Raw genomic sequence first — 16556 nt, forward strand, 5'->3', positions numbered from 1 at the left:
TCACGTGGAGTGAATCGATGAAGTAACTGAGATGGTTGTCCTGGGTAATGTGGTTGATGCAGTGTATGTGGACATCCAAAAGACATTTGATAAAGTGCCACATATTAAACTTGCCAGCAAAGTTGACGGCAATGAAATAAATGAGAAAGTGATAGCCTGGACACAAAGTTGGCCGAGTGGCAGGAAACAGAGAGTAGTGGTGAACAGTTGTTTTTTGGACTGGAGGAAGGTATGCACTGGGGTTCACCAGGGGTTGCTACTAGGACCACTGCTTTTCTTGATATATTAATGACCTAGTTTTGGGTGTGCAGGCACAATTTTATAATTTGCAGATGACACAAAACTTGGAAGTATTGTGAACTGTGAGGAGGATAGTGATAGACTTCAAAAGGACATAGGCTGGTGAAATGGGCAGACATGGCAGATGAAATTTAATGCAGAGAAGTATGAAGTGGTATTTTTTGGTAGAAAGAACAAGGAAAGGCAATATAAAATAAATAGCACAATTCTAAAATAGGTGCAGGAACAGAGAGACTTGAGGGTATATATGCATAAATTGATGCAGGTGGCAGTGGAGGTTGAGAAAGTAGTTGAAAAGGCATACGGGATCCTGGGCTTTATAAATAGAGGTATAGAGTACAAAAACAAAAAAAGTTATGATGAACCTTTATAAAATTCTGGTTCAACCTCAACAGGAGTATTATGTGCAATTCTGGGCACCGCACCTTAGGAAGGATGTGAAAGCTTTAGAGAGGGTGCAGAAAAGATTTACAAGAATGGTTCCAGGTATGAGGAACTTCAGTTATGTGGATAGATTGAAGAAGCTTGGATTGTTCTCCTTAGAGAAGAGAAGGTTAAGAGAAAATCTGATAGAAGTATTAAAATCATGAGGGGTCTAGACAGAGTAGATAGAGAGAGACTGTTCCCATTGGTGGAAGGGTCAACTATCAGAGGACATTGATTTAAGTTAATTGGCAAAAGAACCAACGGCGACATGAGGAAATGCTTTTTTAAGCACGTGGTTAGGATCTGCCTGAGAGTGTGGTGGAGGCAGATACAATCAGAGCTTTCAAAAGTGAATTGATTAGTACCCGAAGAGAGAAAATTCAGAGTGCTACAGGGAAAGGGTTGGGGAATGGGACTAGCTGAGTTGCACTTGCAGAGAGCTGGCACTCACCAGACAGGCCTAATTGTGGCCTCCTGTGCTGTAACCATTCTATGACTGATATTTATTCAACGTAAATATTTTAGCTCTTCAAGTATAATGGAATCCTGGCGATATCCCAGTTCATTGCTGCCTCCTCTGATCTGTCACTATCTTAGTGTTACTATGTCATTGCTCCTTTGAATTCTCTTATACTCTAAATATGCCATACTACATGATCCTCCACTTCCTCCCTCCATCAGGCCTCATCACTCAGACTTCTACTCTGAGGCATTCTTTTCCAAGACCTGAAGACTGTGGAACTAACTTCCCTCAGTGTTTCCTTCCCCCTGCAATGAAAAGACTTCTAAAATCCAAGTTTGGTGCCACCTAATTACCACTTCCTGCATGACCTTATTGTATGTCTGACTCTCTTTAACCTTGGTGGTGTCCAGGATATGGGTCTAGCCCCATAATCCCAACTCTCAATTTAAAAACATCTGTATATGGTAATCTCATAAGATCACCTTTACATTATCAGTAGGGTCCTACCAAATTCACAGCCATGAAAATGTGTCACGAACCATGAAACCTTGGGTCCTCCACGAAATCAGCCATTTTGCAAACTTCACAAGTTTTAGTGATTGACACAAGACTCACCTCGCTGGTTGGTAGATGAGGGAGGGCTTCCAGTGTAGTTTTGAGGTAAGCAGTCTCAAGTATTAGCAGACAAGCGAGAATGCCAGAATGAGCAAATCAAAAACAGCCACAACCATTACTGCAGCAGTTGTCATCAGAGCGCTCCAAGCTGCACACACGCGCAATGGTCTCATGTGCACTGAGATGCATGTGCATGCACAGCCTACGCCTTGCCTTGCCGGGGCAAACTAGTGCAGGCGCAGGAAAACGCTCTTGCCCCTTGGGACTCAGACTGCTCGCTCCCCACTTCCACCTTCCCCCCCCCCCCCCCTCCCCGGCCGCCCGCATGCCCTCCCGCTCTCTGCTTCCTCCCCCCCCCCCCCCCAAGTCTCCAGCTGCTCGCTCCCTCCTTCCCCACCCACCCCCATCCCTCCAGCACTAGCTCTAGGCTGCGGGCCGCTTCCCTCCTCTTGGCCACTCGCTCCAGCCAAATAAGCAAAGCGGTCCATGAGGGGTGACAGGGTGATGTAGGAGCGAGTGGCCGAAAGCAGCCGCGGCATAGAGCTAGCGTCTGGAGGGATGGAGGGTGGGGGAGCGGCCAGACAGTAGGGATTGGGGGGGCGGATAGTGAGCAGCCGGAGCGTGGGATGGTACTGAAACCTCACAGAATTATGGAGGGTGAGCAGCACTGTCTGAGATGCTGTCCTTCTGATGAGACTTTAAACAGCGCAATGTTCTCTGAGTATCCAACATGTCCAATGTGTGCTGCCATGGGTTGAAGTGTTTTTCTGTGATAAATTGAACAGTGCCATCTTTAATTCTGGCAGCTGCCTGAATGTCACAGACAGTGTCATTTCAGTGGAATAGGCTGCATTTGTGCATATGCTAGTACAATGCCACCTAGTAGTTGCATTGTCAGCAAACGCAGCCTGTAATTAATTCAAGAAGCAGAAAAAATATGGTGCAGTGCTAGATGGCCATTTCTAATTGTCCTTGAAAAGGTGGTGGTGAGCCACCTTGTTGAACTGCTGCAGCCTATTTGGTGTAGGTACACCCACAGTGCTGTTAGATAGGGAGTTCCAGGATTTTGACCCAGCGACAACAAAGAACGCCGATATAGTTCCAAGTCAGGATGACGTGCGACTTGGAGGGAAACTTGCAGGTGCTGGTGGTCCCATGTTCCAGCTGCCCTTGTACTTCTAGGTGGGTACTAGTGTATTCATACAGAACTAATAATTTAAAATTGTAATTTCCATTGTCATTCACACGTTTTGTTCCCTAGTAGATCCCTGTTACTATCCACATGAGAGACTTCTTTCCTCGTGTTTGGGCTGACACAAGTTAATAAGGCGAATAATTGCACGCAATAAAAGGTCAGACTATGCAATCAGGGAACAGCACTCTTACCAACAGGTCTTGATTTATTCACTTCCTGTAAGGGGGCATCTGGGTAAGGACTGGAGACGGTCAAGAAACAGGAGCTAATACTCTGAGAAACTGGAGCAAGATTGAATTAGATCAAGAGGTGAGCATTCAAGCAGATGGGATGAAAGGGCTGGAAGAGAGAACAAATCCAAATAAAAACTGGAAATATAGAGAATGGAAGAACAGCCAGCAGAATGTAATGAGAGGGATTTCATATTAATTAGGCCATAAAATTATAGAATCTTATAGCACAGAAAGAGGCAGTTGAGAGGATCGTGCCAGTGCCAGGTCTTTGACAGAGCTATCCAATTAGTTCCACTCCCACATCCTTTTGCAATCATAAAGATCTGATTAATTTTGGGAGGAGTTAACAGAGATATATTTTGTGTTTTACCTGTTGACTTTCTCCTTAAAACCTGTGTCACTTTCCTGTCAAACTAAGCAGCCGGCCAGCCTGCTTTCATGCCACTGACTGCCGTTCTGCAACCCACTGCTGCAAAGTGTGTGACAACATCTTACAGTGACTCACCTGACAGCTTTATTCTCTTCCTGTGGAAAATGTGCTGAGCCTTAACAGCAAGACCAAGATTAGGAACCTATCACTTGCGGGAATGCGGATTCAAGCCCACGACCTGCAGTCCTGTGGTGCACGGAGCTGCCAAACTTCCAGGATTGTCCTATAGACTCCAGAAATTGAAGATTAGTCTCCAGGTTGCTGCTGTAACCAACTCAGGAGAAAAATCCTCGGGCTTTTTCTTCATTTATTGATGCAATGTGGGCATTCGGTGGCAAGACCAGCATTTATTGCCCATCTCTAATTTCCCTTGCGAAGGTGGTGATGAGCTGCTTTCCTGAATCACTGCAGTCCATATGGTCTAGGTACACCCATAGTGCTGTTAGGAAGGGAGTTCCAGGTTTTTGACCCAGCAACTGTGAAGGAACAGCTATAAAATTGCAAGTCAGGATGGTTTGTGACTTGGAGGGGAACCTGCAATTAGAGGTATTTCCATGCGCTTGCTGCCCTTGTTCTTCTCGGTGGTTGAGGTCACAGGTTTGGAAGGTGCTGTCGAAGGATGCTTTGCAAGTTATTGTAGTGCAACTTGTAGATGGTATAAACTGCTGCCACTGTGGTAGAGGGAGTAAATATTTAAGCTGATGGATGGGGTGCTGATTACTTGGGCTGCTTTGTTCTGGATGGTGTTGAGCTTCTTGAGTGTTGTTGGAGCTGCACTCATCCACGCAGTTGGAGAGTATTCCATCACACTGCTGACTTGTGCCTTGTAGATGGTGGACAGGCTTTGAAGAGTCAGGAGGTGAGTTACTCACCGCAGAATTGCAGCGTCTGACCTACACCTGTAGCCATAGTGATTATATGGCTGGTCCATTCAGGTTTCTGGTCAGTAATACCCACAGGATGTTGTTGGTGGAGGATTCAGCAATGGGAATTCCATTGAACGCCAGGGGAGATGGTTAGATTCTCTCGTTGAAAATGGTCATTACCTGGCACTTGTGTGGCACAAATGTTACTTGCCACTGGTTGTTCTCCAGGTCTTGCTGCTTGCGGACACAAAGTGCTTCAGCAGATGAAGAATTGCAAATGGTACTAAACGCTGTGCAATCATCAGTGTAAGTACCCACTTCTGACCTTATGTCAGAGGGAAGGTCATTGATGAAGCAGCTGAAGATGGTTGGGCCTAGGACACCACTGCCCTGCGAAACTCCTGCAATGATGTCCTGGGGCTGAGATTATTGACCTCCAACAACCACAACGATATTCCTTTGTACTAGGTGTGACTCCAACCAATGGAGAGTTTTCCCCGATTCCCATTGACTTAAATTTTGCCAGGGCTCCTTGATACCACACTAGGCCAAGTGCTGCCTTCACCTCACTTCTGGAATTCAGCTCTCTCATTTGTGTTTGGACAAAGGCCCTGGTGGAACCCAAACTGAGCATCAGTGAGCAGTTATTTCTGAGTAAGCACTGTCGGCGATACCTTCCGTCACTTTGCTGATGATCGAGAGTAGACTGATGGGTGTGGTAATTGGCTGGAATGGATTTGTCCTGGTATTGTAGCTGTACTGGAACAGCTGAGCTAGGAGCACAGCTATTTCTGGAGCACCAGTTTGCAGCCAGGATGTTGTCAGGGTCGATAGTTTTTGCTGTCTCCAATGCTGTTTCTTGATATCATGCAGAATGAATTGAATTGATTGAAGACTGGCATCTGTGATGCTGGGGACCTCAGAGGAGGCCAAGATGGATCATCAACTCAGCACGTCTGGCTGAAGATGATTGTGAATGCTTCAGCCTTGTCTTTTGAAATGACATGCTGGGCCCTGCCATCATTGAGAATGAGGATGTTTGTGGAGCTTCCTCCTTTGGGTAATTGTTTAATTGTCCACCACCATTCACAACTGGATGTGGCAGCACTGCCAATTTGTTGGTATGATCTGTTGGTTGTGGGATTACTTCGCTCTGTCTAAGCATGTTTGCTTCCACTGTTTAACATGCATGTAGTCCATGCTGTTGCTTCACCAGATTGGCGTCTTATTTTTAGGTATGCCTGGTGTTGCTCCTGGCCTGCTCTCCTATACTCCTCACTAAACCAGGGTTAGTCTCCTGGTTTGATGGTAACAGTAGAGTGAGGGATATGCCGGGTTACAGATTGTGGTTGAAAACAATTCTGCTGCTGATGATGGCCCATAGTGCCTTGTGGGTGCCCTAGATTTGTTCTGAATCTATCCCATTTAGCATGGTGATTGTGCCATGCAACATGATGGAGCCTGTGCTCAATGTGAAGCTAGAACTTTGTCTCCACAAGGACTGTGCTGTGCTCAATCCTACCAATGCTGTTATGGACAGGTGAATCTACGACTGGTCGATTGGTGAGGACGAGATCAATAGATTTTTCCTTCTGGCTCAGTCTGACAGATGTGTCCTTCAGAACTCAGCCAGCTTGATTAGTGCTACCGAGCCACTCTTGATGATAGACATTGAAGTCCCCCACCCAAAGTACATTCTGTGTTCTTGCTACCCTCAGTGCTTCTTCCAATTGGTGTTCAACATAGAGGAACACTGATTCATCAGCTGAGGGGGGTGGTAGGTAGCAATCAGAAGGAGGTTTCCTTGTCTCTGTTTGACCTGATGCCATAAGACTTCATAGGGTCCAGAATCAATGTTGAGGACTCCCAGGGCCACTCCCTCCCGACTGTATAGCACTGTGCCACAAACTCTGCTGGGTTTGGCCTGCTGTTGGGACAAGACATAGCCAGGGATGGTGATGGAAGAGTCTGGGACATTGGCTGCAAGGTATGATTCAGTGAGTATGACTGTGTTAGGCTGTTGCTTGACTAGCCTATGAGACAACTCTCCCAATTTTGGCATGAGTCCCCAGATGTTAGTGAGGAGGACTTTTTGCAAGGTTGATTGGGCAGGGTGTGCCGTTGTTGTTTCCAGTGCCGAGATCAATGCCAGGTGGTCCGACCAGTTTTATTATTCTTCAGCTTTTCTGTTATGTTTGATACAACTTAATGGCTTGCTTAGCCATTTCACAGGACAGTTAAGAGTCACCCATATTGCTGTGGGTCTGGAGATCCTTCCCAAAAAAAAATTAATAACCAGATGGGATTTTTACGACAATCCAGAAGTTTCATTATCATCATTACTAACACTAGCTTTTAATTCCAGAATTGCTGTGAGGATGGACATGTTGGGTGATCAGTGGTAGGAGCATGACAGTTGAAGGCAGGAGGTCATATGATAGAAACCTCTAGGAATGCATGCAACCAAAGTTGGCAATTCTGGTGGTGCAGCTTGCAGCTTCAGCATCCAACTGCACAAAGAATCCATCAGCCTACATAATAATGAGACAATTTGTCTACAGAAATAAATGAAGGGAAGGGAAAATCTAGGGAGTAATTATGCTGAATTATTTATTTACTGTAGATCTCAGCTTAAGGCTGCCAGGAGTGAGGAGCAGCCAAGTCCCACAGGTGCCCATCTGTTATTGGTATTCAATTGTAGGTTTATTACTTTTTAAAAGGAAATGTTATTTTATCTTCTAGGAATTTGTTAACTTGTAATATTTGTACTGGGATTTTAGCTTGGTTGATATCCAATTTCAACATCTTTATGACTACAGGTCATCAAGTGTTTTGTTCCGATTCTCATCACCTGAGTGATTGAAGCTCTGTTTGCTTTGTTTCCAGGGGAGGCTGAGGAGACCAAGCAAAATATCTCTAAACTTAATCAAGAGGTGAGTCGCAACACTTCCAACATCTTCAAGACTTTTCACACTAAGAGGTGACAAACTGAGACCCTTTTCCTCGCTCTTTCTGCCCTGAAACACCCCCTCCTTACTGGATTACACCAGTATAGGAAACAAACAACTATGGGTGGGCTGGTTGGGGTAAGGACCACCTCTCATTAGAAATGAATTTTACCACATACAAGAGAAGATTTCAGAATATGAGAGTAAGAGGTGCTGAACACTAGTGGGAGAAGTGTGATCCTTGTTAGTGCTGGGTTTTTGTGCATAGGTCTGTGTGAGACTCTGGTGATATGGTGCCCAGAGAGCTAGGGTGCCACCTGGCTGGATTTGAACCAGACAATCCAATTTTTGAGTATGATGCTTAGAAAATTCAAACCCCAAATCTGTCATTTCTTTTTAAAAAGAGGGACAATCATTTTCTCCACTTTACCCCATGCCTCACAAAACACAGACAGGGGCCTGGAATTCGCTGCTATGCGATAGTGGTGACAAACGTGACAATCGTAGAATGGTGACAGCACAGGAGGAGGCCATTCGGCCCATTGTGTGAGTCCCAGCTCCCTGCAAGAGCAACTCATGGAGTCCCACTCTCCAGCCCTTTCCCCGTAGCCCTGCAAAATCTCTCTCTTCAGTTGTGTATCCAAGTCCCTTTTGAAAGGCACGATTAAATCTGCTTCCACCACACTCTCACATAATGCATTCCATATCTAACCATTTAGAAAAAATTCATGTTCCCATTGCTTCTTTTGCCAATCACTTTAAATCTGTGTCCTCTGGTTTTCAACCCTTCTGCCAAAGTTTTTTTCTATCCACTCTGTCTAGACCCTTTGGAACACCTCCATGAAATCTCCTCCCAACCTTCTCTTTAAGGAGAACAACGCAGCTTCTCCAATCTATCCACATAACTGAAGTTCCTCACACAGGAACCATTCTTATAAATCTTTTCTACACTCATTCTAAAGCCTTCACATCCTTCCTAACGTGCCAGAATTGGACCCAATACTCCAGTTCAGGCCGAACCAGCTTCATCATAACCTGATGGAATACTCTCCACTTGCCTGGATGGGTGCAGCTCCAACAATACTCAAGAAGCTTGACACCATCCAGAACAAAGCAGCCTGCTTGATTGGCACCCCATCCACCACCTTCAACATTCACTCCCTTCATCATCGGTGCACAGTGGCAGCAACTCACTACAGGATGCAGTGCAGCAACTCACCAAATCTCCTTCGACAGCACCTTCTATACCCGCAACCTCTACCACTGAGAAGGCCAAGGGCAGCAGATGCATGGGAACACCACAATCTGCAAGGTCCCCTCCAAGCCACAGCACACTAACATGGAACTATACTGTCATTCCTTCTCTGTCACTGGGTCTAAATCTTGGAATTCCTTTCTTAACAGTACTGTGGGTGTACCTACACCCCAAGGACTGCAGCAGTTTAGGAAGGCAGCTCACCACCACCTTCTCAAGGGCAATTAGGGATGGACAATAAATGCTGACCTAACCAGCGACACCCACATCCCATGAAGGAATAATTTAAAAACCTGCTTGCTTTTGTACTCTATGCCTCTGTTTATAAAGCTTAGGATCCAGAAAGCCTTTTTAACCACTTTTTTTCAACCTGCCCTGCCACTTTCAATGATGTGCGCACTTCTACTCCCACTTCCCTCTGCCCCTGCACCCTCTTTAGAATTCTACCCTTTATTTCATATTGCCTCTCCACATTCTTCCGACAAAAATGCATCACTTCACACTTCACTGCATTAAATTTCATCAGCTACATGTCTGCCCATTCCACCAGCATATCTATATCAGCTTGAAGTCTATCACCATCCTTCTCACGGTTCACAATACTTCCAAGTTTTGTGTCATGTGCAAAGTCTAGGTCATTGATATATACCAAGAAAAGCAGTAAACCTTGTAGCAACCCTTGGGGAACCCCACTGTATACCTTCCTGCAGTCTGGAAAATAACCTTTCATCACTATTCTGCTGTCACTCAGCCAACTTTGTATCCATACTGCACTGTCCCTTTTATTCCATGGCCTACAACTTTGTTGACAAATGTGACACTTTATGAAACACGTTTTGGGAGTCCACATGTATACCACATGAACTGCATTAACCTCAACAACCCTCTCTGTTACCTCATCAAAAAAACTCAATCAAGTTAAACATGATTTGCCTTTAACAAATCCAAGCTGCCTTTCCTTAATTAATCCACATTTGTCCAAATGACTGTTAATTTTATCCTGGATTATCATCTCTAAATGCTTTGCCACCATCGAGGTTAAACTGATCGTAATTGCTGGGTTTATCCTTACATTCTTTTTGGTAAAAGGGTGTAACATTTGCAATTCTCCAGTTCTCTGCCACCAACCTGTATCTAAGGAGCTCTGGAACTCGGAGCTCAAGCTGCTCCAGCTGACAACACATCCAGCACATGTGGTTGTCCAGGACACGAGAAACACCCTGGAGTTCCCACATGGAACAAGGTGCACATTCCACAGGACTGAGGTGCCCTGCCATGTCTCTATTTATTAGACTATTAACTAAATTACGAGAAATAAACTTAACACTTAAATAAATATTCACCAGATACTCACCAATCAGCCCCTTCCCTTGTGCTGATATCATTTTATTTTATAGGCAGATTAATTTAAATGTTTTATTTAAAATCTGAGGTATATAGATAATAGGAGTTAATTTACTGAAAAATGTACACAAGTTTGGCCATTGTGTTCCCTGATTCTCCAGTGGCGAAATCACTCCACAATTTATTGGAAAAATAATTAGAACATGCCACATCCACAGTGAGCATTGCGGAGGATTTGGAGTGGTCAATGTCTGATGCACGTCCAAGGTGCCTGGGCCCGAGACAGAATGGAACAATGGGTTATTTAGCAGGGACTCAGTTAGGGTCAATGATTCCATTCTGATAATGTAGGGATAAGTCACGGTATGTATGGTTAGAATACCCAGGTTGGGTTTCATTTGATTGCTGCATTTGTTAAGAAGGGATGCATATGCGTAGGATTGTCTCCTGAACTGCATGCGATCTCTCAGCGATTGCCAATTGCAATTCATGCGTAGCACTAGCCGGGTAAAATCAGTTCATGCTTAGTTTTCAAAACACTTACTTTATTGCTTAATTGAGGTTTTGTAGTTCCTAGAACAAGTTAGTAAAAATGGTATTGTTGGACAATCTGCGAAGCGATTGCATGCTTTACTGATTACTGGTTCTGAGCCCTCCAGCGCCATTGTGTAAGGGTCTTAAGTAAATGTGGTGATCACAGTGCCATTAATTCAGTATACTCCATCTTGCCATTAATTTTAATGATTGGTAGTCGGAGATATGATAATTACCAGTTAAATACTTTTGGCAAAGGTCTCTTTGGAACAGCACTAAAGTCCCAACAACATATGGCATGGGGTATAAAATCTACTTACACCATAATTTCCTGGAATTTCTACAATATATTGATGCTATACATTGGTGCAAGTTTTCAGCAAATTCAGGCCAATTACTTACAGAAGTCATGACAATTTTTTTATCAGCTAACTGCCGGTAGTGACTTTAAGCTCAGAACAGATATAGTCTTTCATTTTACCTGTGTAAATGAATTTTAAAATGGATACCATATAGTTTAATTCAGTGAAATCATCATATTAGATCATTTGCTTACACTCCAAACGTTGTAATGTGAAATTTAATTACTAATAATCTGCTTCAGTGGTGGGATTTTTATATCTTTTAGATGTCGTACCTCTCACAGCAAGTCACCCAGCTGAGTAAAGATCTGCAAGATATGATGCAGTTCCTGAAACCTTTGTTGACTTCCCACAAGTGCATCCCTCTCTCTCCAGACCTCACACTGAACCCCAGTCTTGCAGCCATCTACAGCAACAGCAGTGGATTCAGCAGCATAATCCGGTCACAGGCTCCCTCCACAGCTCAGACTTTCCCCACATTGTTGAAGCCTGACTTTCAGCAGAGAGGCTCATGGCCTGATAGCAACCCATATCCCCCAAGGTCATCAATATCAAATTTGAGCAGTCCGTTGGAAAAGGTACAGACTGTTCATGCCTCATTATCTCTGGACTCCTTCTTGGTGGATTCATCCCAACATACAGATCATGGAGGTAGTGAGCCCCAGGTTCTGAATCAGTCCAAGACTCCGGTCACTGGCCAATTAACTCATCAACAATTTACTCATGGAGATTTAATGCCCCTTGTCCCTTCACCCCCCATTGCATTGGTCAATTTACAGCAGGCTGGACAGCCAGATGGACACAATGCCAAGCAAAGTGAGGCACCGATGGCAAAACTCTCCCAACCAGCAGATGCTGACTGCTTACCAGATAAAGTGGCTGAACTTCTAAGCCCCTTCAGCTCAAGGTTAACAAGGGAGCTGCAAAGGTCAGAAACATGTTCCGTTGAAATGATAAGGATGTCAGCCGAGGACTCTGGCAGTGATTCAATTCAGTTCATTGATGATGATGGGACAAATGTATAAAGGCCTGAGACTGAAGAAACAGATAAAGCTTACCATGTCAGTAATACCAATATGTTTTTTAGAGAAGTTTTTTGATTTGATCTTGAACCATAACAGAAAGAACATTTTTTTGCTCCAGAAGGATATAAACAAGTGGACACTGTTTATTTGTAAGAAATTTCTGATATTTGGAGACAACTTGCAACCTTTGAAACATATGAACTGACACAAGAATGTGCAACCTGATAGAGTAACTTAAACAGGTGAATGGATCCCACTGTTATGGGATCACACTGTCATGGGATGCCTTTCAAGGAACAAAGTTGCTGTAAAATATTGAATGGAATACAGGCATGATCTGCTTTTAGCGATTTGTTTCTATGCATGTATTCTTTTGAGTGAGCCAAATTGTGTATAAATACAGAATACAAACCCGCTAAAAAGTGTTGGAACTGGCTGATTATACATAGCAGAAAAAAGGACTTATTTTTCTATCTTTGTTACATGGAAGAAAATCTTTATACAGATTACTTTTTCCTTTTTTGCATAATGGGATAAGCATGTTTATTAACCAGGTTTTAAAAGATCAAATTAATTGCATGTAATATATACATATATATATATTTATGCATGACACATATGGGTCCAAGGTAGCATTAGCAGAATACCTTGGAATTGAATGTGTATTTTATTAAAGGTGATGCACTCTGAGATTAATCAAATTCTAGTCCATGTGATTCAAACTTTAATTTTAGTCCTAAAATAGTAACAGCAATAATGGGGGACAAAGCTATGTGCTTTAGAAAGAGAAACATATGCCATGTTGGATATTTCAAACATGTATTTTCAGTGGTCTTGTTATTGCACCAAACTCATAAATAGGTCAAGGTCAGGTGATGTCACCTACCATTTCATTTGCAGTCTCCTATTTATATTTACCCTCAATACTTTAATATAGTAAAATTAAAAGGGGGCAGGGGTGGCAGCCAATTCTGCTAGCTGCAGAGTACTGTATCCCCCTTCCGACCTCTGGGAAAAGTGAGTTAAATTCCGGTTCAGGAAGCACATGTGCAAATCTCTCCATTTTTGAAATTAATTATCTCCACTGATGCGTAGTATTTCTGGTTCTATCTTCTAATTTAGTCTCCTGGTTTTGCACCAGTGAACCATGCATTGTTCCATTCAAAAATGAAGATAAATCAGCTGTGAGTGTTAAGAAACCATGTCTGTCCAATCTTATGATTAGGCATTTTACAGCCTTCCAGACTCAACATTGAGTTCAACAATTTCTGATCATAACCTCTGCCCCCAATTTTAGTTTTTTTTTGTTTTTGGACAGCAGCTGTTGGTACTGATTCAGCTTTTCCCATTTACATCGAGGTTTAGAGAGGATTTGAGGCAAAAATTATTTTCACCCAGAGGTTGGTTGGAATCTGGAACACACTGCCTCAAGAGTGGTAGAGGCAGGGACCCTCACAACATTTAAGAAATATTTAGATGAGCACTTGAAATGCCGTAGCATACAAGGCTGCGGGCCAAGTGCTGGAAAATGGGATTAGAATAGATAGGTGCTTGATGGGCGGCACGGGCACAATGTGCTGAAGGACCTGTTTCTGTGCTGTATAACTCTATGTCTCTATGACTTTATATCTCCTCTAGATCCATTTTTTGTTTCTATACTTATCCATTAGCATCCTCTTGCCTTGCACCATCATCCCTTTTGAAATTTAATCTCACCTGTCTTCCATCTTATCATAGACCTTTCCTTTTGTTCTTTTCCCAAACAACACCTTTCTCTGCCTCTGTACTTGCTTAAAACCTGTCACATCTGTTTCCAGTTCTGATGAAAGATCATCAACCTGAAATGTTAACTCTGTTTCTCGCTCCACAGATGCTGCCAGAACTGCTGAGTATTTCCAGCCTGTTCTGTTTTTATTTTTGATCAATACTCTTGCCCTTCTGACTGAACAAAAAAAAAGCACAGATAGGTCAATTATGGAAAAAAATTACAAATAAACCATCTAATCTCAGGCCTACTCCTCCATGGCTCAGACTTTCCCCAGATTGCTGAGGTCTACCTTCTGAAGGTTTGTTCAGATATATGTAATAAATTCAACAATACAATTTAAGTGGTGGAATCTATTACTGATTTCAGCCAAAGATTTCATGACCAAAAATGTAGTACTCTCTAATTACAATGTAATTTTTCTTAGTGTAGGGGACTGCGCTACACTTAAGTACAGCAATTGTTGTGAAACAATAGTAAGTTTTTCTTTGCTTACTTATGCTGCATTTTCCAAACTAACAAAATGCAATGGCACTAGAATAATTTACTAAAACACTGCACCCTTTGTAGTTTTATATGTTCTTATTAATTAGTTCATGGAATGTGAGCATTGCAGGGAAGGCCAGCATTTGCTGGCGATCCCTACCTTTGAGAAGATGGTAATAACTTGCCTTCTTGAACCATTGCAATCAATGTGGTGTAGGTACAGCCACAGTGCTGTTAGGAAGGGAGTTCCAGATTTTTGACCCAGTGACAATGAAGGAGCAGTGATAAAGTTCAAAGTCAGGATGGGCTGTGAGTGGAGGGGGACTTGCAGCTGGTGGTTTTCCTATGTGTCTGCTGCCCTTGTCCTTCTAACAGGTTTGGAAGGTGCTGTCAAAGGAGCCTTGGTGAGTTGCAGCAGTGCACTTTGTAGATGGTACACCCAGCTGCCACTGTGCATTGGTGGTGGAGGGAGTGAATGTTGAAGATGGTGGATGGGGTGCCATTCAAGCGGGCTGCTTTGTCCTAGATGGTGTTGAGTTTCTTGAGTGTTGTTGGAGCTGCACTGATCCAGGCAAGTGTATAGTATTTGATCACCCTCCTGGCTTGTACCTTGTAGATAGTGGACAGGAGGGGGGAGTCAGGAGGTGAGTTACTTGCCGCAGAATTTGCAGCCTGTTACCTGCTCTTGTAGCCACAGTATTCACATGACTGGTTCAGTTAAGTTTGTGGTCAATGGTGACAGGATAATAATGGTGGGGAATTCAGCAATGGTACTGCCATTGAATGTCAAGAGGAGATGTTTAAATTCTCTCTTGTTGGAAATTATTATTGCCTCGCATTCTCTGTCATTTATCAGCCCTGGACTGAATGTTGTCCAGGTCTAATGGCATATGGACACGTACAGCTTCAGTATCTAGGGAGTCATGAATGGTGCTGAAAATTGTGCAATCAGCAATCATCCCCACCTGATCTTTTGATGGAGGTAAGGTCATTGATGAAGCAGCTGAAGATGGTTGGGTCTAGGACACTACCCTAAGGAACTCTTGCAGTGATGTCCTGGGACTAAAATATTTGGCTTCCAACAACCACAACCATCTTCCTTTGTAGTAGGACTCTAACCAGTGGAGAGTTTTCTCCCGATTCCCATTAACTTCAATTTTGCTGGGGCTCCTTCATGCCACACTCAGCTAAATGCTGCCTTGATATCAAGCGCAGTCACTCAGCTCTTTCGTCCATGTTTGGACCAAAGCTGTAATGAGGTCAGGAGCCAAGTGGTCCTGGTGGATTCCAAACTGAGCATCAGTGAGCAGGTTATTGCTGAGCAAGTGCCAATTGATAGCACTGTCAATGACACCTTCCACCATTTTGCTGACGATTGGAGAGAAGTCTGATGGGGTGGTAATTGGCCAGTTTAGATTTATCTTGCTTTTTGTGGACTGGACATACCTGGGCAATTTCCATATTGTCAGGTTGATCCCATTGTTGTAGCTGTACTCGAACAAACTTGGTTAGTTCTGAAGCACAAGTCTTCAGTACTACAGTTGAGATGTTGTCTGGGGCCATAGCTTGTTTCCCTCCAGTATTGTCTCCTGAAGATGCTGACTCGTTTTGAAGTACAGTTACACAGGGGCTAGCCAGCTCTAGCACCTTACACAAGTGGTCATTCATCATGTATGGACCAAGCCAGTGAGAGTCAACAAGCTATTCAATCACAGGGCTTCACAATTCAATCCTCTGTTCATGTAACATCAGCACACATTTTGCCACAGGACCCACTCTTGATCAGAAGTGGGAACCCTAGCTGATATTTCCCTTCCCTCCCCTAGAGTCTCCCAAGCCAGTTGCAGTACCCCAACTGCTGATGTTGTGGCTGAGATCAAATATCTCAGCAGAGACCAGCAGTTGAATCTTTGACCTTCATGGTATACATATTCAGCATCACATCAAGCAGTTCATATACTTCCTGAATCAGTGAAACAGTCCAAGTAATGTGAAATGTTACTGTCACGTGAGGAGGGGTCGAAGGGCTTTCCTCTTTTCCCTCTTCTTGTCTGAGGTTTAATTCTTTCTTAAAGTGAATGTACTGGCTAGTTCAGTAGGTGTTTGATTGGTTCTTGTTATGATCATAGCAATTAAGTAATCAGACAGGTTTTCTTGCATTAACAACCAAAGAGGTTAACTTTATTGTACCTAAATCGAATTAATAAAAAATAAACAATGTGCCAACTTTCACTCTCTCACACACACTCTGGAGATTTACACACACATACACAAATAGGTTACAGAGTGGGGAAAGGTGAGTTAGAGTC

General features: G+C 43.4%; 1 protein-coding gene across 1 annotated transcript in view; it reads left to right on the forward strand.

Annotated features, from left to right (window-relative positions):
* Positions 1-11996, forward strand: part of kcnh3 (potassium voltage-gated channel, subfamily H (eag-related), member 3) — an 868694-nt gene extending 856698 nt beyond the window's left edge. Inside the window, exons 14-15 of the mRNA XM_068035730.1 lie at positions 7415-7461; positions 11238-11996. Of these exons, the coding sequence (XP_067891831.1) occupies positions 7415-7461; positions 11238-11996 (806 nt within the window). The remainder of the gene's footprint in view (positions 1-7414; positions 7462-11237) is intronic.
* The last annotated feature ends 4560 nt before the right edge of the window (positions 11997-16556 follow it).

The sequence above is a fragment of the Heterodontus francisci genome, chromosome 7 (genome assembly GCF_036365525.1).
Source record: "Heterodontus francisci isolate sHetFra1 chromosome 7, sHetFra1.hap1, whole genome shotgun sequence".
NCBI lineage: Eukaryota > Metazoa > Chordata > Chondrichthyes > Heterodontiformes > Heterodontidae > Heterodontus > Heterodontus francisci.